The sequence below is a fragment of the Zonotrichia albicollis genome, chromosome 5, assembly GCF_047830755.1.
Source record: "Zonotrichia albicollis isolate bZonAlb1 chromosome 5, bZonAlb1.hap1, whole genome shotgun sequence".
Taxonomy (NCBI): Eukaryota; Metazoa; Chordata; class Aves; order Passeriformes; family Passerellidae; genus Zonotrichia; species Zonotrichia albicollis.
In genome coordinates, this window is record NC_133823.1 from 389,125 (window position 1) to 412,218 (window position 23,094).

Here is a 23,094-nt window from a genome sequence, read left to right on the forward strand (position 1 = left end):
TCCAAAGACATCCTGCAGGATTTCTCATTTGTGGTTTTTGAGGTTGGTGGGGTTTTTTTGCTTGATTGCTTGCCTGTTTAAAATGAACAGTATTGTTTGGATAGCCCTTAGGGAAAAGGCTTAATGAATACATGCAGTTAATCTTAAAACCCTCTGAAGAGCTCAATAAAAATACAGTCAGTTCTTTGTAAGACTTCTGGTTTTAATTTTAAAGTTATGTTTACCAGGTAAAACTTTATATGGGTGGAAATCAGTCTGGCTTCTCTGTATGCAGTGTCTTACCTGAGAGCATGGGAATAGATACAAATAGGGCTTAAATTCTCCTGAAGGTGTTCATGGTAAGTCCTCCTTGGATGGATTTTCCTACTACAGCCTGAATGCAGAGGGTTGCATGAATGGAAGAAGGTGTGTATGAAATCTCTATAAGAATGTCAGGGGAAAAAAAGCCTCCAAATACTTTTCACAACTACCAGATGGGAAGGGGTGACACTGGATGTCATGAAATCAGCAGGGGCAGTGACTAAAAATTTGTCTTTTCAAGGAAGCACTGGCATTGTAGCAATGGTGTGTCCCAGATAAAATACTTATTTCATTGTGACTTTGCTCAGATTTATTACCAAGCGCCAGCAATAAAGAATCTATCACATTCCTGTAGTAGTGGACCTATTGGAGTGTATCCAGAGGAGAACCATGAAGATGTTCAGAGGGCTGGAGCAGCTCTGCTGTGGACACAGGCTGAGAGCAGGAGGCATTCAGCCTGCTGCATTGTCTTCACCAAGCCTGGAGGAGAGAAAGCTCCAGGGAGACCTTGGAGCACCTTCCACTACATCAAGGGTCTCCAAGAGGGCTGGAGAGGGACTTTAACAAGGCCATGGCAAGATAGGACAAGAGGGAATGGCTTTAAACTGAAAGGGAGTAGGTTCAGATTAGATACAGGGGGAAGAAATTCTTCACTGTGAGGGAGAGGAGGCACTGGCAGAGGTGACCAGAGAAGCTGAGGCTGCCCCATCCCTGGAAGGAATCCTGTTCATGGCCAGGCTGGATGGGGCTCTGAGCATCCTGCTCTGGGGGAAGGTGTCCCTGCTTATCACAGGGGAGTTATAAGGAGATGGTCTTCAATGTCCCTTCCAACCCAAACCATTCTGTGATTTTGTGAAACTAGCTAGCCTGCAGCTAAGTACCATTCCAGTCAGGATAACCTCAGTAAGACTAAAGTTCAGAGTGCTTTTCTTAAGAAATGTTTGTTGACGTTGAGCTATTTAGGGAATTGAGATATAAATATTCGAGCAAGTTATCTTTAGAGTCCTTTTCAAGCCAAACTGTTCTATGATTCCATTAATGGTATGAAATGTGGGACACATTCCTGTAGCGTGTACACTGTGATGGCCACCAAGCCCTCACGACGTCAAGGAGAAAAATTATTTGTCCCAAAACGAACCCTTGGCTATTGCGTGAGGTAACGCCGTGATGTGGGAGCTGGGTTTTCCAGACATTTCCGGGCGGAATGGGCCGGGGATGCAGCCGGAAGGTGTGAGGGCAATACCGTCCCTGGTGTGAGGGAAGCTGTGCCCGGGCCCTCACAGGAACGCAGGTCGCTTTTCTCTCCTCCGGACCGAGCAGCGCTCCCTCAGCACCATCGCCGTTCTGGGCTATCCTGGCCGCGCCTGCGCTTCCCGCGGGAGGACGGGCCGCGCCTGCGCTGCCGTCGCAGCCGGGCTGGGCCGGGGCCGTGTCGGGCTGGGCCGGGCCGGGCCGCCGCCCGCCCCAGCCATGTCCGGCCGGCCGCGCCGCCCGGGAGCAGCGGAACCGGGCGGGCTGCGCAGGTGGGAGCGGCCGCGGTGGAACGGGAGCGGGAGCGGGGCGGGCAGCGCTGGGCGGGCGGGGGTGCGGCGCTGCCCGAACGGGGCGGCTCCGGAAGCAGTGCCGGTGTGCAGCCCGTGCTCCTCCGGCATACGGCCCCTTCTCCTGCGGCCTCGCCCCCCGTGCGGGGGCTCCTTCTCGTCGGTGGCGAGTGAGGGACCAGCAGCCCGGGGCAGGGCGTGTGGGCTCGGCGAGACACGCCAGCCCGGCTGGGAGCGCTGGAGTTGGTGTCAGGCTGGAGTGGCAGGGCAGTGCAAAGCAAATACGGGAATGTTTCTAAAAGACATAATTTTCGGTCATCATTTCCCCCTGCAAACAGTGTCGTACTTACCGCATGTGTTGCAGTGTACATAAGCTGGTTTAAAAATTGTTTTCTTGAAGTCGTTAAAGCGAGTAGTTGTTTAAGGTGATTAGGGAAGGGTTGTAATCGTTTATTGCCTTGGCGAAAGCGGAGCGGGTTGGAAAGCGGACCCTATGCCTGGTCTGTGATTCTGGGGAAGCTCTTTGTGCTGTTTGTGCCGTGTGGTACAGGTAGCTTGAGCCCTCTGGTGAGCAGGAAACTCCCAAAGCCAGGCAGGGTGGAGGAGGACAGGAAAGAAAGAAAACATGCGTGGTTAACAAAGGAGTTAAACATCAAAAATCGTTTTCTGCTGAGCTAAAGGCAGAGACCTGGCCCGTACAGTGTATTTGCTGTTAGTCACACATACAAAAACATGGAACAGGCTGCCGTGCCAGATCCTTCTCTCGGGCAGGTGTGGGGTGGATCTGCAGCTGCCTTCCTTAGCCCAGAAGCCAGCTCTGGTGTTGGGAGGTGCTACGGTTGTGTTTTGTTCAGTAAGCTGTGATTTAAGGTGCCAAAGCCTCCAGAACCAAGGAGGAGAATGTAGAGAGCTCAAGCCTTAAGCAATCCCTGACTGAGCTGCCAGTGTGTTGTGAGCACTATGGGCTGCTCCCTGTCCCAGGCTTCCTTGTGAGGGCTCCAGAATTTCCTGTGCAAAAGTGTTTCCACATAGACATTTGACCTGCTTCTCCCTAGCCATTATATTACAGTGTGGTTTCTGGACTTGCCTTTTCTGGGAGTTTACTACCGGATGGGGCAGTAAATAAATATCAAATAATACACTGCTGACAGAGGGTGGACATGTCCACAAGTCCATAAATGCTGTTTGCAGTCCTCAATTAGTTTTTCTTCCCCACCAGTTTGTTTCCAAAAACAGTCTATATTTGTTATCAGGATATGAAGTGTTTGTTTGAAAATTTTGATGTCTTAATTGCATTAGTCCAAGTTATTTTCTCAGCAATTGCACCAACACCTTTGTTAAGTATGTGTTGCCCGAGTAAGTGGATATGAATCACGTATCTGTATGCCAAATCCAATTGTCCATCTTTGATGTTTATAGGCCATGTTCAGTGGCTTGATTTCAGATGAAAATTCTTCTTTTCTAGTTCTGTGCAACATCCACACTGCTGGCATCAAGAGCAGGAACATGGAAGCTGCAATGATTCAGATTCTCTGGTGTTGGAGGAATATCAATGTGGCCATTCAGACCACTGGATGGAGAGGTAAGAAATAATTGTAAATTATTTTAAATCTCTACTTTACTGCACTCTTCTTAGGACTCCAAGAAACGCATGGCCATGTTTAGGTTGAGTGTTCTCTTGTAATGGAGTGCCACAGAGTTAGGAGATGGTACCTGCATGGTGCCTAAAGCAGACCATCGAGTGTGTCTCATGGAAATACATGCCACAGAATTAGCAAGTGTCCAAAGTGAAAGGGAGAAGGGCTCTGAGCTGAAGCAGTACTTTAAGCCCTTTATTGCTGATGTCTTCAATATTAGTATAAAACTCCCAATGAAGCCATTTGCTCTTATATTTGGTTATGCATCCTTCTGTGTAAAAGTAGGCAGACCATCTTTGTCTCATCACAGTCCACTTGGTATATTCAGCTGTACTGTAGTTTTTAGTTAGCATGTTTGGTTTTTTTCCTTTATTCCATTCCTGAGGACATTTTGAGATGAGATAGAACTCTGTACTTAGGTAATTCTATGAATATCTTGCTAGCCTTTTGGATATTCTAGACTAAAGACCCACAGTAGAGGAAATAGTTGAGACTGACATCTTATAGTCTGATAGCAAGGGTGCAAAGTGGTGAGTGCTGGGTTATCTGCAACAAACTGAACAGAATAAAAGAGGAAAAGTTTTACTGAGGGTACATGAAAATAGTCTTTATGTAATTCGTAGATTTCTGAGTATTCCACTGTATGAAGGTGATTTTAATTTTGGATTCATGTTTAATATTGCTTTGTTAAGAAATGGATGTTTAGAAGAGATTAGGAAAGGTCTTGTATTCGGGAGTGTGTTCTGTGTCTTTGATGTGCTCATAAAAAACACCGAGAGTATGGCATGAGTGTGAGACTTCAGTAGCTGTGCCAGCAATGTTTTGTGTTTCTCTTTTGCTGAGTGGATCTGTTCCTTTTCAATGTGGAATCTTTGTCCTGTGTTGAAATGACATTGTCAGCTTGCATGGTAATTTCATCTGTTGATGTGAAACCATTTAGGGAAAGTAAGACTGTCAGCTAAATCTGCTTCTGTATTACTTACATGACTTGTTAAATGTTGAGGCCTTAAAATGGACAGAAGAGGCCAGACTGAAGGTCACCTTAGAACTGAAACAGAGGAGAAACATGCCCATGGTTTTACAGTTGTGGAGCTGGTTTTGTCCATTATTGATGTTTCTGTTGATTGAATGTGTTACAAGCAGCAAACATTCATGTTGAATTCCTATTATTTTCTAGCTGTACCACGTCAGAACATTCCAGGCCACATTCCAGTGGCCCCAGCTGGGAAGGTAGAACTGAAGAAGGCAAAACAATGAGGCCATCAAATAAAGAAATGACCAAGTAGGTATTGAGCTCTTGCTGCTTGTTGTTACATTGGTTTTAGCAAAAACCATCTGATGATCTTTGGCTCGTTCACAGGCATTGATGAATATCTGAAACCACAGACAGGGTGTTTTGTATCAAGCCTGAAGGAAGCGTTAGGGGAGGGAGTAGCACTGAGAGGTTTTAGCTCCAAAGCTCCTTCTGTGATTATTTGAGATTCAGATTTTATTAGCACAGCTTTCACTTCTGTGAGCTAGTGAGGTAAGGGTTGTGCTCACTGTCTGTCATTAAGAATACAGGGCAGTTATGGGTATGTGTTAATTAAACTTCCTATAATGCTATTAAAGTTCTTTTCAACTTAATTTTTCTTTTTATTTTCAAATTCTGTTACAAGAAATTCTGCCAATCCAGCAGAAAGGGAAACTGATGAGGTGGTCCTGAGGAGAAGACAAAAGCAGATCAATTTTGGCAAGAATACCCTGGCATATGACAGATACATTAAAGAAGTTCCAAAGTAAGTTGCCCAGTGTTGTTCATTTCCGAATGAACCCTGAGTTGTTCCTGGTGGGTGTTTGTGTGTGTAGAATAGCTCACAGCTATTAGTTCTCTTGAAATTCTTCCTGTGGTTTTTACTGCTGAGTGTGACATTATATGGGGTGTCATATCTCTGGGTAATTTGAGTCAGCTGTTCCAGCACTTTTCCTTCTCAACTTAGTGTTCACCCTCACCTCCGTGTCTGTGGGGTGGGGAGAGGAGAAGGCCTTGAAGCTGTGCAAGCCCTGTTCAGTCATGCCCACAAACCCGTGTGTTTATCAGCACTGTTTTAGTGATGAATGCAAAACACAGCACTAGCGGGGCTGCTGGGGAGGAAGGTAACTCCATCCTTGAGAGACTGAGTACAATACTAAATAAAAGCAGCTGCACTTGACTCAGGAAAAGTAAAGCAGGAAGAGCTGGAGGTTAGGATAACATTGAATCAGTATGAGTTATGCTTCTGTTTCATCTTTGTTCATGGGCAGTGGGGCTCTGCTTCTGGCAGCTGTCAGAGTGCTGGGCTGGATGAGCCTCCAGTCTGACTCAGCACATTATGGTTGCTTTTGGGATTTATTTTTGGTAATGCCTTATAATACATGCATTTCAGTGAAGTGATTAAAAATATGAACATCTCTTTGTTAGACCAGTGATGCTTGTGTGAGCTGATGGACTAAGGGTTCTTTTGAAGGAAAGCCCTCCTTCTGCTCTGAAATGACAAATGTCACTGTGTGCTTGCAGGAGCCAGCGACTTCCAGGGGTTCACCCTACAACTCCCAACAAGTTCAGGAAGTACAGCCGCAGGTCCTGGGACCGGCAGATCAAGCTGTGGAAGATAGCACTGCATGCCTGGGATCCTCCTGCTGAGGAAACCTGGGATCTGCAGCCCGTGTATGTTCTGTGGGGGAATCAAGTCGGGGCTTAAGGAATGTGAGGTGGGCTCTGTGGTCCCTTTAGGGCATTCCTGACTGGGAGAAAAAAGATCAGACTCAACAGTGGGAGTCTGCTTGAATGCTTTGTTTTCCATTAGAATTCTGTTAGTCTTCTAGATATTGCAGTTGTTTAGTCTGAGTTAATCTGCAGTCAGGTGTTATGGAGAGAAAGGCATTTTCTCTGCCTGCAGTAGCACATTCCCTTCCCCTTTGTATTCACACTAGTGGGCACAGGGTACTGTAACTTTCCTGGAGAGCAACAGACACGAGCAGAAACTTGGCAATTACTGTTCCCTGACTTTGATAACTTTCCATCTTTCCTTTTCCTGAAGTCCGTGGGAACACATGTCTCCTACACTGACAATATGTGAGAGGATTTGAGATGTTTAAGAAAATGAGAGAGAGAATTCTCTGCTCTCTGCGGGACGGTGGCAGCTGTGTTCAAGAAGGAAATACTCTTATCTTTTCACAACTTTGAATTTCTGTATCAAGGCTGGTTCTGCTACTTAATGCCACCTCATGCTTTCAAGATTAGGACTAGTAAATTGGGAGGAGAAGAGTGAATGGAATTCTCTTAGCTGTGTTACAGCACTGTGTGAATAGTTTTACCTGTGTTGGAATTAATCTGTGGTAGAAGTTGCAGTTTTTCAATCATTTGGGTGTCATATGAGACTGTTAATTCTTAGTGCAGCTTAACTGTTTTCTGTTTGGAGCAGTGAACCGGATGGATAGGTTTTTTAAAGCTTTTCTTTTTATTTCTGCTGTGTTTAGCAGTACAGAACCTTCAGGTAGTTCCCAGGAATGGTTCTGCAAAGATGAGGATGTTCCTGGCTCCTTTGTATTTGAGGAAAAGCAGAGAAGAAGTGAGTGTGAAGATGAATGCAGACAGACTGCCCACTCACCTGAGAGGTATGAGAGCAAACTTCTGTGCTTCACTTAGGGAAATAATTCTGTACAGGTCAGTGCTGTCAGGTTTTTGTAGGAAATGTTTCGTGTGGAAGGGCAGTTAATACTCAGCTTTGGGGTTTGACAGTTTTGCTATTGAATGCAATCCATCAGAGGTACAGAGCAATAAATATGGAAAATTTACCAGCATTGCTGAATTACACGATTTAACAGGAGGAAATGCAGTGCTTTTTCAGCTTCTCAGTTTATACAGCCGGGTACTGAGATTTCTTTAACCATTGCTGGTATGTTCTGAAAGTAGAGGAGCTTTTTCAGGAGCAGGAATGCCCATCCTTCATACAGTGGTGCCTTTCTGCAGCACAGCAGGGAGGATGACTGTGACATGCACTTCCCTGTTTACTGAAATATCTTGTCCTGGGGGGATGTGTGTGAAGCTCAAAATGGTTTTGCATCCAAACTGTGAGAGATGTGTTCAGTGTTGCTCTGTGTGACTGAGGAATCCTACCTCAAAAGAAAACTTCCTCAGCAGCATATGCTGTTATTTAACAGAACAGCGGTAAACATCTGAACATAGATCAAAAGTGTTACTTGTGTAAAATCTGTTTTTGTAGTTCCTGTTCTCCCAATTCTTCTCCAGTATGGAAACGCAGAAGAAGAAACAATTCTGACTCCTCTGCGGTTTCAGAGAGCAAAAACCATTACCTGCAGCTGTACCACACTGCACTGGAAAGGTATGAAATGATTCTCCATGTGGGAAGTCATTGATACCATGAACTGACTTTTGGAACACGACTGGTATTTTCCCCTCCCTTGTTAATAGCTTTAATTGTGTCCAAATGTGTGCAATGTAGTGAGGAAGGGAGATCATGTCAGAGTAATTGTGCTGTATGATAGCAAACATTTACAGTGCTCTGTTGCAAAGTGCCAGTAGACACAGCACAGGTTGTGTTTTTTGTGTAGATTTAGGCAACACTAAGGATTGGGGCAGTTTAGTAGACATTTCACACTAAGCCTAGTGAAAATGTTCCTGCAGGTATGGTTTCTTCTCTCTGCTTAGGCCCCTTCTGAAAAATGAAGAGGAACTGTGGTACCACAGTGCATGGATTCAGACATTTTCATTTTCTTTCCAGCCTTACTGCCTCAGGACATCAGGATGCTTTTTCCAAGTGCTCAGAGTGGGAAGCCTTTGGTGGAAAAGATGAAGTAATGACAGTGCAACAAAGTATGGAAATAACAAGGTAAATACCCCAGTGATTATGTTGTTATTTCTATTTGTCTCTTTTGCTGTAATGCTGTCCTTTCCTTTATTTTTTCATCTTTTCCTTCACTGGTCACTACTTTTTTTTTTTTCCTTCTTTTTTACCTTTCCTCCAGCACGTGGTATGTTTGGTTGTTATTTCTGTTCTTTGAGTTTACTTGGCTTTTTCCAGTCTGACACTCCATCTTTTGATTTCTGCTGCTTCTACCATCCTAGGTGATGCTTGAAAATGAGGAGCCCCTTTCAAACTCTGTCTTGTGGAAAGAACTGGAAGTTTGCCTCTCACTTCCTCAGCCTGAGAGCTGGAAGTTTCCTCTCTGTCTCCCTAGAGATTAAGTTGTTTTGTAGTGACAGCAATGATAATTGTTTATTTTTATGCAGTGTCTTGATTCCAGCCAGTTGTTCTTCAGTATGGAACAATCCTGAACAGAAGAAACCCAGCTTTTTTCTGCCTGACAGGAAGACTTGCAGAGATGCAAACTTCAGGCTGGAGAGGTATCAAAGGCAGCTCATCACCCCTGGGGTTTCAGGGGTATTTTTACCTATTATTTTAGTAGCTTAGTTGCCTTCTTGCTGTAATTCAATCCAAGCATTTATTATAAACATATGATTTTTAATTTTTGTGTAGCTATTTTTTACTATTTGTCTTAGGGATATGTTGATCAATGTTTATATGTTGTGTGGTAAAATTCTGTCTTTATGTTTTCATGTTATAGTCTGTATTAATGTAAAGGGATTGTAGCTGTTTTTAGTGTTCAGAAGTTACCATAATAATGCCACTTAGTCTTTGCTTTGTTTTGTTTTTATTTGTAGGCTTAAACTTTGTAGCAGTTTATTGGATGGACATCAGTCAGAATACCCTGACACAGAATGGGAAAGTGCAAATGCTGAAGATACAATACTGAGGAAAAAAATCTAAATACCAAGGTGAGTTTGTGCTGACTGCTTACTTGATCTGTTCTGTTTCAGTTGCAGAATGTTTCCGTTTCATTCTGCAGAATGCAACTGTTCAGTTCAGGCAGATCAGTTTATTTTATTTTATTAGTGTTTTATCCCATCCTCTTGCACTTAATCCAGCACCTTAATTAAAAGACCTAATGTTTCAGACTTGGTAATTTGAAAATGTTACCTGTCAGCCAGAAAATCTGTTTTTATCTCTCAAATAAAAAAGGGTCAATGTTTTTAAGCATTTCAATAGCACCTTTTCTGTCTCTTAATATTTTTGTGATGAAGTAACAACTTGGCATTTGCAGCAGTAGATTTTAGTGAAAAATTTCTCTTGCACTGTCGCTTCCTGTGGTGCATTAATAAGATGGGCGGTAATCTGGGTTAAACAGATTTTATTAGCAATAAGTCTTTTGTGTAATTAGATTGTCTTTGATCTACATTTGATGCAGGCTCTGAAACATGGACTAGGATATAAATATCTGTTAATCAGTGATCTTTGAAAATTTTGCCTGACAAAACTCATAAAGAATATGGCCAAAATTAGTTTTACACTTAGATTTTGGATTATAGTTATAGCAATGTGAGGAAAAGGCAGGTAGAGCTTTTAAACAATTATGCTGCTGACATTTTTCTTTTGACTATTGATTTTTAATTTAAACTCTTTGAACATTAATAAGATTTAACATGCTTTCACTTTTTTAAAGTGCTAATCCAATATTTGAAAATATTTAGTCTCTCTTTGTATATAGAAGTATTGAAGAAGGAATTTCTCCTGTGACAGAAAGACTTGAAGAATAGGGATGTAGTCTGAGATCAGCAGATCAAGTCTTGGCCAACTGCTGCTGTCGTGTAAGATCTGCACTGAAAGAGGAAGACATTTGCCGTCAGCATAAGTGCAATCAACATAAGGTGAAATTATTCAGGTAAAAGAAGCATCTCTGGGTCAGAGATGGAAACAGAGCCTGTCCGGTTTCCACATAGTTGATACTTAGCATTTTTGCAGTGGTCTTTGTTGTAAATTAGGCTGTATTAAGGAGTGTATATATGCAGTGGGTTGGTAATCACTTGTTCTAATTGAAAAAAAGGCTCTGTTAGTGTAGAATGTATAAAGTGAAAGCCTTCTCTGTACAGCAACACATGAGTGTTCTGGGATGGAAAGATCAGTATTTAGAGCAGCATTGCCTTTACCCTTGGGGTTAAGTTGTGATGAGCTCTAACTCTCAAGTGTCAGGAACTTTATCTGTGGAAGTTTAATCTTGCTTGAAAATCAGATAGTGGTGTTTACATGGTAGAATTCCACACTACCTTCCCTTTGCTAAAAGAAAATTTCTGTCTTAAACAGGAATAAATGTGAATATATCTGGTTAATTTCTAGGGAAGAAACCTTAGTCCATAGGACACTTAAGCTATGGCAGAAATTTGTTTATTAGAATTGAGATAAAAGTTTGTTTTATAAATTAATAATGACATTTAGACAAAAATGATGCAGGGGGTTGGGAAGAATAGGCTCAGCTGCTTCCTTTTCTCTCTGTCACATACTTCAGGAATGTAGAGAATCTAGTACTGTATTATTTCAGTAATTCATGTTCTCAAAATGTTCATATTAGTTCTAACACTTTATTTAGTATGGACTGTATGGGTTTCTCCTTTATACTGTGCTATAAGCTCAACCATATGCTCTCTTCCATGTACTGCCACTGTTAACACTACAGCTTAAACGAGGAAAAGAAGAGAATATTTTGTTTTCAATGCCTGGATATAGCATGTTTATAAAATGCTGTTACCTGCTTTTTTGTTTAGGTTTCTCCAGACCTTTACAAGGATAGATTGTTTTCTGCAAGCTGTGCCTCAAGTGTAAAACTCCAAATTTCATGAAACCTGTTCTGCAGTGACAATGGATGTTCCTTAAAGCTTTTGTGAGGACATTCCTGCTGTGCCTGCACTGGCAGGTGACACATAATATAATGTGCATTAGATTTCAAAGGCTGCTTCAGGTGATGGATCCTGCCATTCCCTCTGGAGGTCTTGTTCCTCAGAGTGAGCTGATGCTTCACCAGAGAATTGGTCCAGTGTCAAGTCAGACTGAAATCCAGCCCCTCCAACCAAGGAACCTCCTCTGCTCCCCTGGACCAGCCCTGGGCATCCAGCCTGAAGAACTGCTTCAAAAGAATGTAGATCATTTCAGCCTTCTCCAGCCACTAAAGACAAGCTGTTCAAAACTTTTGGCGTATTTATTGTTCTCTGAGATGTATTAAGGTGGCATTTGCCTAAATCAGGTGAGAGAAGAGAAAGGAAAGGTAGATGGTTTATCAAAATCAGATCCATTTCTTGCAGGGGCTGAGTGACTGTTAGAACAGCAGCACAGCTGAAATACCTGGATTTTGCTTTTCTGTGTGTTGCAGCTTGACCCAAAGAGCCAGTCTACAGTTAAAAAGTAGGAGAGGATGCATTCAGTGCCTGTTGTTCGCACAACTTCTGGGGATAAATGGCAGTATTTGCAGGTGTGGAGCTGCTCTTGTCCAGGCTGAGGGTTGTGATGGTGTTGGGATAGACTCTCCTTTTTCTATTCTGCTCACACTGTGTGCAGAAGTTTGAAGTGAGAGCTGTGGCTACAGTGGTTTGGACTAAAGCCACGTGCCAGTTACAAGAGTTCCACAGTCGTTGTGTAGCATGTACTGGGACACCAATGGCTGCTAGAGCTGGGGGCTGTTTCTCTGCAGGAGTTTGGGTTTGCTTTCCCTTGCTGTGGGGCTGGCAGTACCCAGGGCCAAGAGCCCATTGTGCTGCTGATTTGGAAGTAAGCTGCTTCCTCAGAAACTACTCTCACTCCCAAAATGTAATTTCCAGGCATGCTCAGGCATTTTTCCCAACACAAGGGTGTATCAGTCACACACCACAGAGCATGTGTGTATACAAGGGACACATCTGTACAGCACTTTTCTAAGAGGTAATGTTTAGAACCTTGTTGTTCCAGTGTGCATGTTTCCTTGTGATTTATGATGATTGTAAATAAGGGAATGTGTTACATTTTTGGCAATTTGCCTTTATGCAGAAGAATTAAAGACTTGAACTTCAAACATCGTTGTTAGTCTGCTTTTGCAGTTGTGTTGTCAGTTTGATTATAAAAGGAATATGTGGGTTCAGTAGTCCTTTCTTGTTTGTTCTAGGGTGTTTACTTGGTTTGGGCAGTGATTTTGGATTTTCAGTCCTTGCCAAAAGTGGAAAAGAGGAGTCTTCAGAGATTAAAATCAGACTCTTGAAGGCAGTTTACAATTCTGGTTTTGTCCAGCCCCTCAGTTTTAAGGCATTGTAACTTAGTGGGAGGGAGCAGCTGAAGTCCGAGCACCATTCTGCCATGGAAAGGGGTCCTGCTGGAGAAGATGGAACTGCTAGGTGAGAGTAATGGGCTGTTGAGAAATACTTTAACTCATCTGAAGTATTTTAGGAGTATTAAGAGCCCTTAAGCATTTGCCTGTGATGGACAGGGCCTGCAGTGGATTTAGGGACACATCCATAGGATTTTGCAATTCAGCAGTCCTTAAAAGATTTTTGTATTTCTTGGTTGAAGATATTAGACTAGACATAGCATAACCAGTTAACTGCCTATGGCACTTAAATTTTGGGCAGATTTATTCCCTCACCCAGATTCTGTGTGCTTGAACAAGCTGTGGTAGCACAAGAGAAGGAATGAAACAGCAGATGAAGTCTGAGGTCTGCTAAAGTAATTTCATGCAGTGCTGCCAGTGGATGTAGAATCATTCTGTGTTCTAATTAGTAACCTCATTAGTCTAAATAGAGCACTCAGAACTGGAATGCAGCCTGGCCATGCACTTGTTTACCTACCCAACGCTGTCTGACACAGAGCTTGCAGCTGAGCTAAGTGAAGCAGAAGTCTGGCACTCCACCCCCAGTTTTTCCTTTAATTTTACCCAACTTAATTAAATCTCCCCTGCATAAATCTGTGCTCAGTTTATAATTAAAGCAAAATATACCCTGAACTTCAACAGACAGGTTTCAGTTTCTTCCTAGCAGTGACAAGTATCTTCTGTTGGCATGCTTCCAGTGGGAGAATCTCCTTATAGATGATACATTATCTGTGTTTGTGGAAACCATCCTTCACTGCCAGTTCTGAAATGCCACGGGTTGTGGGTACTTTGCTTTGTATCTAAAACTCCTTTGAGGTCACAGCTGAGGATATCTCCTGCTATCTCCTCCCCTTAAATTCCCACTGCTTTTCTGAAGGATTTTTGTTGCTGACAAGGACAGAAAGATGCAGTGCAGCTGTAATGCCTGAGCTGTGTCCCAGCAGATAGTTCTGCTGGATAAACTGAATTTAATTTGTAGATTGTGTTGTGCTAAAAGTACAGTGTGGCTTCCAGGCTGTAGCTGTCCTCTGTCTGCCTTGCTTGGGTGTGTTCAGGTAAACGTGCTGGTCTAGCTTTTGTCAGAGCCAGGCTGAAGGGAGGGGAGTTTGTTTGTGCATGTTTTGAACCTCTGCTGTGCTTCAAGCATGACCTTGGTGCAAGAACACAGTTCTGTTTTCCATTGTAGTGTGTGGGAAAGGAGGGGTGCCAGCAGAGCAGACTTTTCTGCAGGAACGTGGATGTTCAGTGAAGATGCCCCACAGATCTGTCAGTTTGTACAAAATTTACTATAGTAAGGCCAGGCAACAGGAATGGAATTTTCAAAGTAAATATCTTCATGCATAGCAAGGCTGAAGTTTATTTAAAAAAAATCAAAATCAAAACCAAACACCACCTGTTATTGTGTGCTCAGGAAGTTTCTCCAAAACCATTGCTGCACTTTGATAGTTGCTTTAGTGTTTTAAGCTGATTAGAAAACCCACCAAACTTTTGTTTGCTGCTTCTGCCATCTGTTTTACCAGATGTGGTACTTGGGGACTTGGTTTAGCAATGGACTTAGCAGTGCCTTGTTAATAATGGTTGTACTTGGTCATCTTAGAGGGCTCTTCCAGCCTTAATGAAACTGTTACTGTAAGGCTTTTTCAGCCTTCATAATCCTGCCATTGTAAGGCCAGAAGAAAACCATCTCTCTGAAGTGTCCCACCAGTCTTCAGGCTGCAAATGTATTATTGTGTAAAGCTGCTTGTGTTCTGCTGGAGTCCTCCAGGTTGTTTCTAAATTACCGTTCTAAAATGTGAGTGTATGCCCAAAAGCAGGACCAATGGGATCTCACTGTGCAAGTAAAAACCCCTGAAAGGTCCACGAACCAACCACCTCATGTTGTTACCCAACCTTCTTCACTATTGATAACTGAATTTGGACAATAAGGATTTAGGACAATACGAGACAGTAGAAACAAAGAGTTACAAATGGCCCAGGTACCTGTTTCTGGGCAAAATAAGCCCGAAAAAGGACCCACGTTAACAGAGGATTAACCCTTAAAAACAATAACCTGTTGCATATTCATACACCTCATACATGCTGCATAAATTTAATTCAAACAAAGGATTCTGTCTGGTCAGTGTCAGCTTCTTCCTCTTAATTAATTCCTCTTAATCCTGACGGCATCTTCAGCTGAGCGAGGCAGGAAGAAGTTTGTTTTTGCTGATTAGAGAGCAATAAATTCTTTTTCTCTGAAAGATTTAGGTGTCCTGTGGCTGATATCTCTGTGTGACTCCTCTCTTTAAAAAAAGTATCATACATAGCATAGTTTCTATTTTAACATTATGTTATAACCTAAAACTATACTTAACACAATACTTAAGAAAATTAATACAGCATAACTTTGTAGCATCCCACATATAATATTCATTTTTATATTTGCGAAAAGCCAGTCATAAAATGCGCATTTTTCACACCGCGGACCGTCATCCCTCATATTTAAATCGCGGGAATTTCTATTTTCCTTTTTGTTTGGGCTGGGTTTTTCCCTGTTGTTTCACGGGAGTCCCGCCGCCCCAGCGCGCCAAAACCGCGCCCGCCGCGCTCGATTCTCCCGCCAACACGCCCCGGGGGCGGGGCCGGGCGGAGCGGGCTGAGCCATTACCCTGGCGGGGGGGTGGGGGATGTGTATGAGCGTCTGAGGGCGCGGGTCGGCCGCTGCGCCTTCCCGCTCTGCCCCCCCCTCCGCACCTGTCCCCGTGGAGGCGCCCCGCGGGGAGGCGGAGCGGGCCTGTCGCTCAGCGCCGGCGGGAGATGCGAAGGGGCTAAGCGGGAAGGCGGCAGCGCTCCCTCGCCTCTGCCTCACCGCCCGGCTCTCCTTCCTCCTCCGGCCTCCTCAGCTCCCCGCGCCGGCTCTACCTCCAGCCCTCCCTCCCGAGGATTCCCTGCGCCATGTCCTTCCGCCACAGGAGCCCGCACGGCAGCACCAAGAGCAGGTATGGCCGCCGGGCTGAGGGGGGTGTGGCGGCGCCGGGCCTCGCTCCTCGGGCCTCCTTCCCGCCGCGCTCCTCGGCCCTCGCTCCCCTCTATGCTCCCCAGCCCTCGCTCCCGCCGTCCCGCGGCGGAGCTCTCTGAGGGGGTGGGGGGGGGCAGAGCCCCTCAGAGGGCCCGCAGAGTCCCCTCAGGTTGCCCGCAGCGAGCGGCGTCGCCTCCCTGCGTTCGGTGGGAGTGGAACGGGTGAATAAGCGCGGTGTCCGAAGGCGGTTGAAGCCCTGACGCCCAGCCGGGCTCTCTTTTCGCTGTGTCTGTCCCCAGCCCGCAGCACCCCCCGCGCTGGGCCCAGGCGCGGAAACGCGGCGCCGATGGGAAGCGGCGGAGGCAGAACGAGCCCGAGTCCTCCGTGTTTGAGGAAAACAAGGCCAGGCCTGAGGACAGCCGGCTGGACAGGTGAGCATGGCGACAATGGCAGCGGCTTCCTGCTCTTTTGTTCGACCGGAGCTGTTACACTGACCCTTCTGCTCAGCTTTCCTAGCCCTGCCTACTCATCAGCCACAAATAGCTGGTCCTAAGGGAGGGAAAAGGATCGAGTGCAGTGCTCTTATCTTGGAGTCAGTTCTTAAGAGTCAGTGTTTTTCATTCTTACCTCTTGAAATCATATGTCCTTGATCATTTATTGAGGACTAATATTGTACAGGCTCATTATGTTTGTAAATACAGGCTGTAGAAACAGTTGTGGTAAAATTGAAGTAAATGACAAAAATTCAGTTTTAGAAATCATCTATTTTCTGTTTCTGAAGGGAGTACAGAAAAGTTGTGTTCTATTTCAGCATATTTGTGGGGGGATCCAGTTTTGAGATCACCCCATAACTCTGCCTTCCATGTTTGTCAGACTTGAGTATCTTATTTTATACCACATTTTCAGTCTGAGCTATTCATGCCACGGTCTCTGTAATCACTGTGATCTGTGGATGGGAGTTGTCCCCTCATCCCAGGTTTCTTGAACAGGGGTAGGTTGTGCCCACCCATTTTCCTTTGCTGACAATAAGCAGGAACACGTTGGTCAGTGGCTCAAGTCACATTATCCAGAGTAGCGTAAACTAAATCCAGGAAGCATAGTTGAACAGCAGTACCAGGATGAAATTTTACAGATAGTTTCAAGGTAAATAAGCAACACTTCTGTGTGTCTCCCAGTATTGAATTGTGCACACAAACTTCCTGGTTTCGCTTTGGATTGAGCTCTGAAAAACATGGCATGTATTCTCTGCAAATCTAGAAATTGGTATAAGCAAAAGTTAACGATCCTTGGAGCTTGAACATATCTTTGCAGAGGGACCTGTACTGTTTTCTATGGATTTTTAATTTTGCCAAGTTGGTAACTGGGTTTCATCAAAAATTAACTTCTAGTTTGAATTTAACAAACTGCTCGCAGTTGTGCAAACCAATGTTGGAGCTGGTTTTAGTGCAGATGGATCTGATTCCCTGATTCCAGGGGACATTTGCACAAAATCCTGGAAAATCTCCAGAGCATTTCCAGATCTGCTGAAAAAGCTCTGCTCTGTAGGATACAGTTTTGAGTTTTACTTGGGGAAAATTGGTCATCAGGAAGACAGGCAGGGAAACACTGAATAACCTGAATGCAGGCAGCAGTAGATGGTAGGGAAGGGATATGGGCTTATTCCCTACAAGAGTCTGAACCTGCTTGTGATGCTAATGGACTGCAATACAGTTGTTAAACCAGTTTGCAAAGTCACAGCAAATCTCCTTTTCCTAGCTAAAATAGGATGCTTTTGTGCCTTTGCCTTCTCTACCAGGCATATACTTACATGGAGCAACTCCTGGTGCTATCATGTAATTTTAATTAATTAGCTTTGCAACTTAATTCTGTGCTCCAGCTTTTATCTCTTATAAAGCTAATGAGTCTGCAGTCATCAAAGTATAAATAATTGCTGAGTCATTTAGTGGAGTGAAGCCAAGTGAGTAAATGAATAAAGCTGGTATTTCATGTCCCGTTTTCTGAAGAGCACGAGCTGGAAGTTACTGAAAGCATGGGCTGGGTTATCAGGCTGCAGTGATACATTTCTATAGGCACCCACATCAATTTGAAGAAAACCCAACACAAACCACACAACCTCAAAGTGGAAGTCAGAACTGATGCTTAATTTTACAGTGGTAAAATTTTAATAAAGCACCAGGTTTTCACAGCCATTTTGAGTATTGTAATTAATCATGTTTAAGGGATCAAGCTGTGAGTGGTAAATACAATAACCCAAAATTTTAACACGGGGCCTTAATTTTTATTTTTTTTTTCTTTCTAGTTTTACAACACCAGAAGGTCCTGGACCCCTTCCCAGGTGTTTAGACTGGGGAACTGCAGTGGAAGAAGATGAAATGAGGACCAATGTTCACAAAGAAATTGCAAGGTACCCCTGGGTGTTTAAGATAAAGTGGTAAAAGGAAGAGATATGGAAGTTATCTTGTAGAATCTGTTTTAGCTTGTATTTTTAACTCCACCATTGTGGTAAAATCAGGCCAACTTTAGCCTCTTGTCTGCTGCTTTTAGATCAGCTTTGGGTTCAGTCCTGCAGGAATGTCATGGGATACTCTTGGAGATTGGATGTGTATCCCTAAATATCTCCCTTTTGGAAGAAGCTTTTCCTGAATCTCTTAGATTAAAATACTTAAAATACCCTCTCACTAATCACTGGTCTTTTTGTATCATTGCTATAAGAAGTTGCTTTAGGGAAAAATAGTCAGGAAAAGAAAGTCCTTGTATTGTTATTGGTTTTTAAGGGAAAACTGAAATATCCATTTCATAACAGAAAGGTCTTTGCAGTGCTGCTTTTCTGAAAAGTTAATTCAACTGTGAGCTGTGACAGTGCAGCCTTCATGTTCCTTTTTGTGTATATAATTTCTTTTAAATTATTTGAATTCTTACAGACACAGAAGAAAACTCCTGATAAATGAATTTTCAAGAGAAAGGAAGTCCTCCTCAGGAAGGTAGGTTAAACTTCTGGCTTCACTGAGGAAAATCTTGAAAAATAGAATTTTGATTGTACAGTGTTGTTTCTTAAAACACAGTTTAAAATAGTTCATACCAAGTCTGTTCCAAGACCATGGTTTAGTAACACTCTGAGCATTTGTTTGGGAAGTTTTAACATGTTTATTTATAGCCTTTTACAAGTGGGTTTGTTTGAGCATCACACGTTTTCTAGCAGTCCCAAACCTGCAATGTTTTTTCCTTCAGTTCTGATTCAAAGGAGTCCACGGTGGCAGTAGAACTCGAGACAGATGAGGTGGTTTTGATGAGAAGACAAAAACAGATAAACTATGGAAAAAACACAATTGCGTATGACAGATACATTAAAGAAGTTCCTAGGTAAGCTGCTTGACTTTCTAGAAACTAAATGTCCACCTGCAAGTCATACCTCTTCTTTATAAGCACATTAATGTACTAAACTTGGCATCCAATACACATTTAAATAGAAGGCATCTACAAATTAAACTTTTAAGACATTTTTGAACTGTTGTATCACTAACAGTTAACTGAGGTGTGGCTTAAGGGTTTATTTTAATGAGTCAGTATATAAGAAATACCTCATGCTGCTGAAATGGAAATGAAAGTTCTTTTGGATGTGCTTGTCAATGAGAGGAATTGAAACTGCTTTTTTTGCAGTCAGTTTCCTCATGAGTTAACTACAAGACAAAATGGGCTACAGTTGCTGTTGAGTTTGAAATTAATTTTTCAAACCTATGAATGATAATTCTTTATTATTATTATTTCATTTGACTTGGAGTCAGAAAAACTAAGAAGCTTGCATGGAGCTGGCAAACCTTTGCTTGAGTGCTGGAATTGCACATTGGTCTTTTCTCAAAAATAATAAATCAGCTAACATACATTTAAATGTTATGTATGTGTGAATAAAACACTGATAATTTTTCATGTCTGATATCTGAATAGATGCCATCGTATCCCAGGAGTTCATCCCAGAACTCCAAACAAATTTAAGAAGTACAGCCGTAGGTCGTGGGACCAGCAGATCAAACTGTGGAAGGTTGCACTGCATTCCTGGGATCCTCCAACTGAAGGAGGATGTGATCTGCAGGAAATGTATGTACACAGAGTATTCAGGATGCTGTTATAGAAATTATGACATGAAGTCTCATGTTTAAGAAGTAAACACCACCCCCAGCATAGTTCTTTTTGAGACAAGTCAGTGAGTGCTGAATGTTTTTCCTAATTACTTATCCACACTTAATGGTGTTCAGTTCCTTCTCAATCAAAATATCCAGCAGCTTTCTGGTCCTTGCCCAGTGCATATATACATATCTCAATTTTTAATGGTGAAAGCAGAGCCAGTTCTGTGCTGCTCTGTAAAATAATCACCACACCATCAACAGGAGCCAATTCTTTCAGAGCAGTGTTCAGATTATCTGGTAGGAGCAGTGCTGGAGAGTTCTCACTGATGGCAGGTGTGAATATTGAGCTTGGAGCAATCCAGTGTACAGGAACCTGCCTCACTCTTCTCACTTGCTAGCTCAAGAAGAGTGATATAAAATGTTTCTTCTCCAGAGAGGGAGAATCGTGAACTCATCCCAAGCTCAAAGCATGGCCACAAGTGTTCACAGCCCAAGCTCTAGAAGATGCAGAGTGATGCCATAGTTATTTTCCTCTGTAGAAAGCAACACAGCTGATCTGCATCATGACATAAAACTGGCAGTAGCGAATGAAAGGGGCAAAGATGGAACTTAATTCCTCAGCAGGCAGCTTTGTGTTAATAAAGTAGTGTTTTTCCTTAATGGAATGCTGATTTTAAAGCTACTGCAGAGCAACAGCATCTAGAAGAAAAGCTTCCTTTTACTTTCTATCAGTGTGAGGGGCGTTGGTCCTTCAGCCAGAACCCTGCTGTGTGCTTTGGTGTTGAAATGCTACCTTCAGATGCTGTGTATAATGGATATTAAATCTTTACAAAACTGAAAAAAAAAATTCATTCCTCTCCTGTAACATTTGCATTGAGGCATTTCTTGAGCACTGGGTTTTTGTCTTTGACAAGTTGCAGTATTCAGTCCTTGGCCACTTGGGCAGTACTGAGCTGTCCTGCAGTTCTGTTTGTCTCCTCAGGTTGCCACCACTGTCCCTGTGATCTCTGTAGGTCTCTTTGCTCTCCTCTGGTCATTTTTTTTTTTTCAGAACTGCACAACAAAGTTCATCTTAACACTAAAAAATCAATTATGCTGTATTCTTCTAAATGATTTTACAGTTGTCCTGTTGACCTTGGTGAGATGGAGACAGAATCTGTTGGAAGCAATTCTACTGAATCTCAAACGAGCTGTCAAGATAATGATGTAAGCATATCTGTCATTTGCCTAACTATTTTTTGATAATTGGTTCATTGCTTAGAATTAAATCCAGAGCAGCCTGATACCTCACAGATCCCATCATCTGGTTTGTTTAGGGACTGTTTATAAAGCTGAGCAATTTTGAAACTCAGGTATTTTCCAGCTATAGCCATTATCTGTCTGTAGTCTTGGGTTTAGAGAATTAGAACTTAAATTATCATCTCAAATTAAAAATATCTCATTTTTTCATAGCCTTCAAAAGAAAATTAATTTGTTGAAAGCAAATCAGTTATGAACTGTAATGTGCAATTGAAATACTACTTTAGATTGCAATACCTAGTATTAAAATAGGGTGGAATTTCCTTGTCTCACAGAAGTAGGCTTCTTTTATGTCCAGAAAGCACTTGGTACAGCTGAGCATTAAAGATCTAGGAATGTTTTTCTTACTGGATTTATTTTTCAAATATTAAATCTCTATAATGTTTTAATGTTTGCATGTATAGGCCCTTGGAACACTTGCAAGGTATTTTCAAATGTGGTTGGATGGGCAGAAGCCTATCCATTTCTTTAATATTAAAGACTAGCATTGAGTTTTTGTGGCCTTTAAAGCATTTCTAAGCCTTTATTTTAGGGTGGTCTAAATGAATTACAGAAGCTAATTGAATTACCTGTACTAATAACCTCTACTTAACTAGTAGTTATGAATTGCCTTTCCCTTGCAGGATACCTGTTCTGGCACTCCCACCAAAGTTAGACATGTTGACTATCAAGCAGAAGGAGAATTTGACTTGGAAGTGTGTTTGAGTGAGCCACTGAAAGAATTTGATACTGTGAGTTAAATAATCCTGTGCAACCTGTTTTAGGGAAAGTTTCTTTTAAATTTGAGAGGTTAGCTTGATCCATAACCTGTTCATAGTAAGAAAGCTTAAGCAAAGTTGAAGACTGTTCTCAAAGCTGTGATTGGTCTAGGTATTCTCCAGACCAAACATATGTAAAATTGCATTTAAGTTGTGTGACTCCTTGTTAACTTTTAATTTTTGTACATCAGATTTTTTTTATAAAACTTCTCAATAGTAAAATTAGCCAATGGCAGTGCTATCGTCTAGTAATTGTAAATAGCACAGCAAGATCTTACCAGTTTCCCCCACTCCCTCCCCCACTGTGAAAATGATTTCAGCTGTCCGCCTGCGGATCAAGAGCCAAGTTGGGGGGTTTTTTTAATGTTTCCTTGTTTTTACAAATGGCTCTTGTAACACACCTGACCTGAAGTGAGGCACGTGGTGCTGTGCATGTGGCTGATTAGTACTAGTAAGCCCATCTACTGCAGTCACTGTAAGTTTACCTTACCTTAAAAAAACACTTTTTTTGCAAAAATTTTTCAGAAACAATTGGAAGTTTAATACCATCAAGAAATTGAAAGTCAACATGGCAAAGTCTATGCAATAATGTTGGGGTTTTTTTTAGAAGTAGTAGCCTTAACTTGAAATTTGTAAATAGTCATCAGTCATTTATTAATGCAGTCAAGAAAACAATGTCTAGGGAAAGTGCTTGATTCTTTCAGTTTTCTGGTTTTAAATGTAAAACTGTTGTAAATGTTACCAACTGTACAGATTTGCTGCTGAGAGCAGTTTGTGTTTCTATTGCTTTTGCGTGGGATGTTGCTGGAAAATAAACAGAACTGCCTTTGCTTTTACATCTGACTCTTCATTTCCTGCTAGCAGTGCTCTGTGCATAATGAAATGCAGGGAAATGCTGAAAGCCAAGTGTCTGATATTGGTACTGAGCCAGGGTAAATCTGTGTTAGCACCATCCTCTGACTTTGAGGAGACTTTAAAATCTATTTACATGGCCACCAGAGCGAATTGAGACAATTTGGGACAATTTGGTTTAGTAGATGTTTAGTAGTTGCCAAGTTCTGTTCTCTAGGAAAAACTGCTAGAAGAGTTGTGTGAACACTTCAATGTTCTTCTCTTAGAGAACAGCTTTTTACAGTCACCTCACCTGGTTTTATCTCTTAAAATGGAATTCCTGAGTGTTGATGTTACACCCTGTAAACTCACCAGCTCAAGGGAGTATCTTAGCTAGTAATATTGCTT

The 23,094-nt window shown here is 42.5% G+C and overlaps 2 protein-coding genes across 12 annotated transcripts; both read left to right on the plus strand.

Annotated features, from left to right (window-relative positions):
• Positions 1 to 1,511: 1,511 nt before the first annotated feature.
• Positions 1,512 to 14,864, plus strand: LOC102071803 (histone RNA hairpin-binding protein). Of its 11 annotated transcripts, none has more exons than XM_074540474.1 (12): positions 1,516 to 1,823; positions 3,307 to 3,423; positions 4,656 to 4,760; positions 5,134 to 5,256; positions 6,015 to 6,164; positions 6,980 to 7,114; positions 7,723 to 7,842; positions 8,242 to 8,349; positions 8,751 to 8,864; positions 9,183 to 9,296; positions 10,050 to 10,240; positions 11,118 to 14,862. In XM_074540474.1, the coding sequence occupies exons 1-10, from the start codon at positions 1,771 to 1,773 to the stop codon at positions 9,286 to 9,288; spliced, it is 1,131 nt and encodes a 376-aa protein (XP_074396575.1). In that variant the 5' UTR covers positions 1,516 to 1,770; the 3' UTR covers positions 9,289 to 9,296; positions 10,050 to 10,240; positions 11,118 to 14,862. The 11 variants fall into 11 exon arrangements, with proteins under 11 accessions (XP_074396580.1, XP_074396577.1, XP_074396578.1 ...); XM_074540471.1 differs by having other exon boundaries at positions 1,518 to 1,823; positions 6,977 to 7,114; positions 10,067 to 10,240; XM_074540472.1 differs by having other exon boundaries at positions 1,518 to 1,823; positions 6,977 to 7,114; positions 10,099 to 10,240.
• A 450-nt stretch (positions 14,865 to 15,314) lies between these two features.
• On the plus strand, positions 15,315 to 22,691 carry LOC102073824 (stem-loop histone mRNA binding protein). Its single transcript, XM_074540483.1, has 8 exons — positions 15,315 to 15,657; positions 15,977 to 16,108; positions 17,977 to 18,081; positions 18,599 to 18,658; positions 18,906 to 19,037; positions 19,620 to 19,769; positions 20,920 to 21,004; positions 21,721 to 22,691. Exons 1-8 carry the CDS (start codon positions 15,614 to 15,616, stop codon positions 21,835 to 21,837), a joined length of 825 nt encoding a protein of 274 aa, XP_074396584.1. The 5' UTR covers positions 15,315 to 15,613; the 3' UTR covers positions 21,838 to 22,691.
• The last annotated feature ends 403 nt before the right edge of the window (positions 22,692 to 23,094 follow it).

What these genes read in the sequence shown, in the direction of transcription:
- LOC102071803 (XM_074540471.1), top strand. Translation starts at nt 1,771, where the DNA reads ATGTCCGGCCGGCCGCGCCGCCCGGGAGCAGCGGAACCGGGCGGGCTG. An exon ending in ACCTGGGATCTGCAGCCCGT is followed by an intron (nt 6,165 to 6,976) that starts GTATGTTCTGTG and finishes TGCTGTGTTTAG; the next exon opens with CAGTACAGAACCTTCAGGTA. An exon ending in ACTGCCCACTCACCTGAGAG is followed by an intron (nt 7,115 to 7,722) that starts GTATGAGAGCAA and finishes CTGTTTTTGTAG; the next exon opens with TTCCTGTTCTCCCAATTCTT.
- LOC102073824 (XM_074540483.1), top strand. Translation starts at nt 15,614, where the DNA reads ATGTCCTTCCGCCACAGGAGCCCGCACGGCAGCACCAAGAGCAG. An exon ending in GAGGACAGCCGGCTGGACAG is followed by an intron (nt 16,109 to 17,976) that starts GTGAGCATGGCG and finishes TTTTCTTTCTAG; the next exon opens with TTTTACAACACCAGAAGGTC. An exon ending in AGGAAGTCCTCCTCAGGAAG is followed by an intron (nt 18,659 to 18,905) that starts GTAGGTTAAACT and finishes TTTTTCCTTCAG; the next exon opens with TTCTGATTCAAAGGAGTCCA.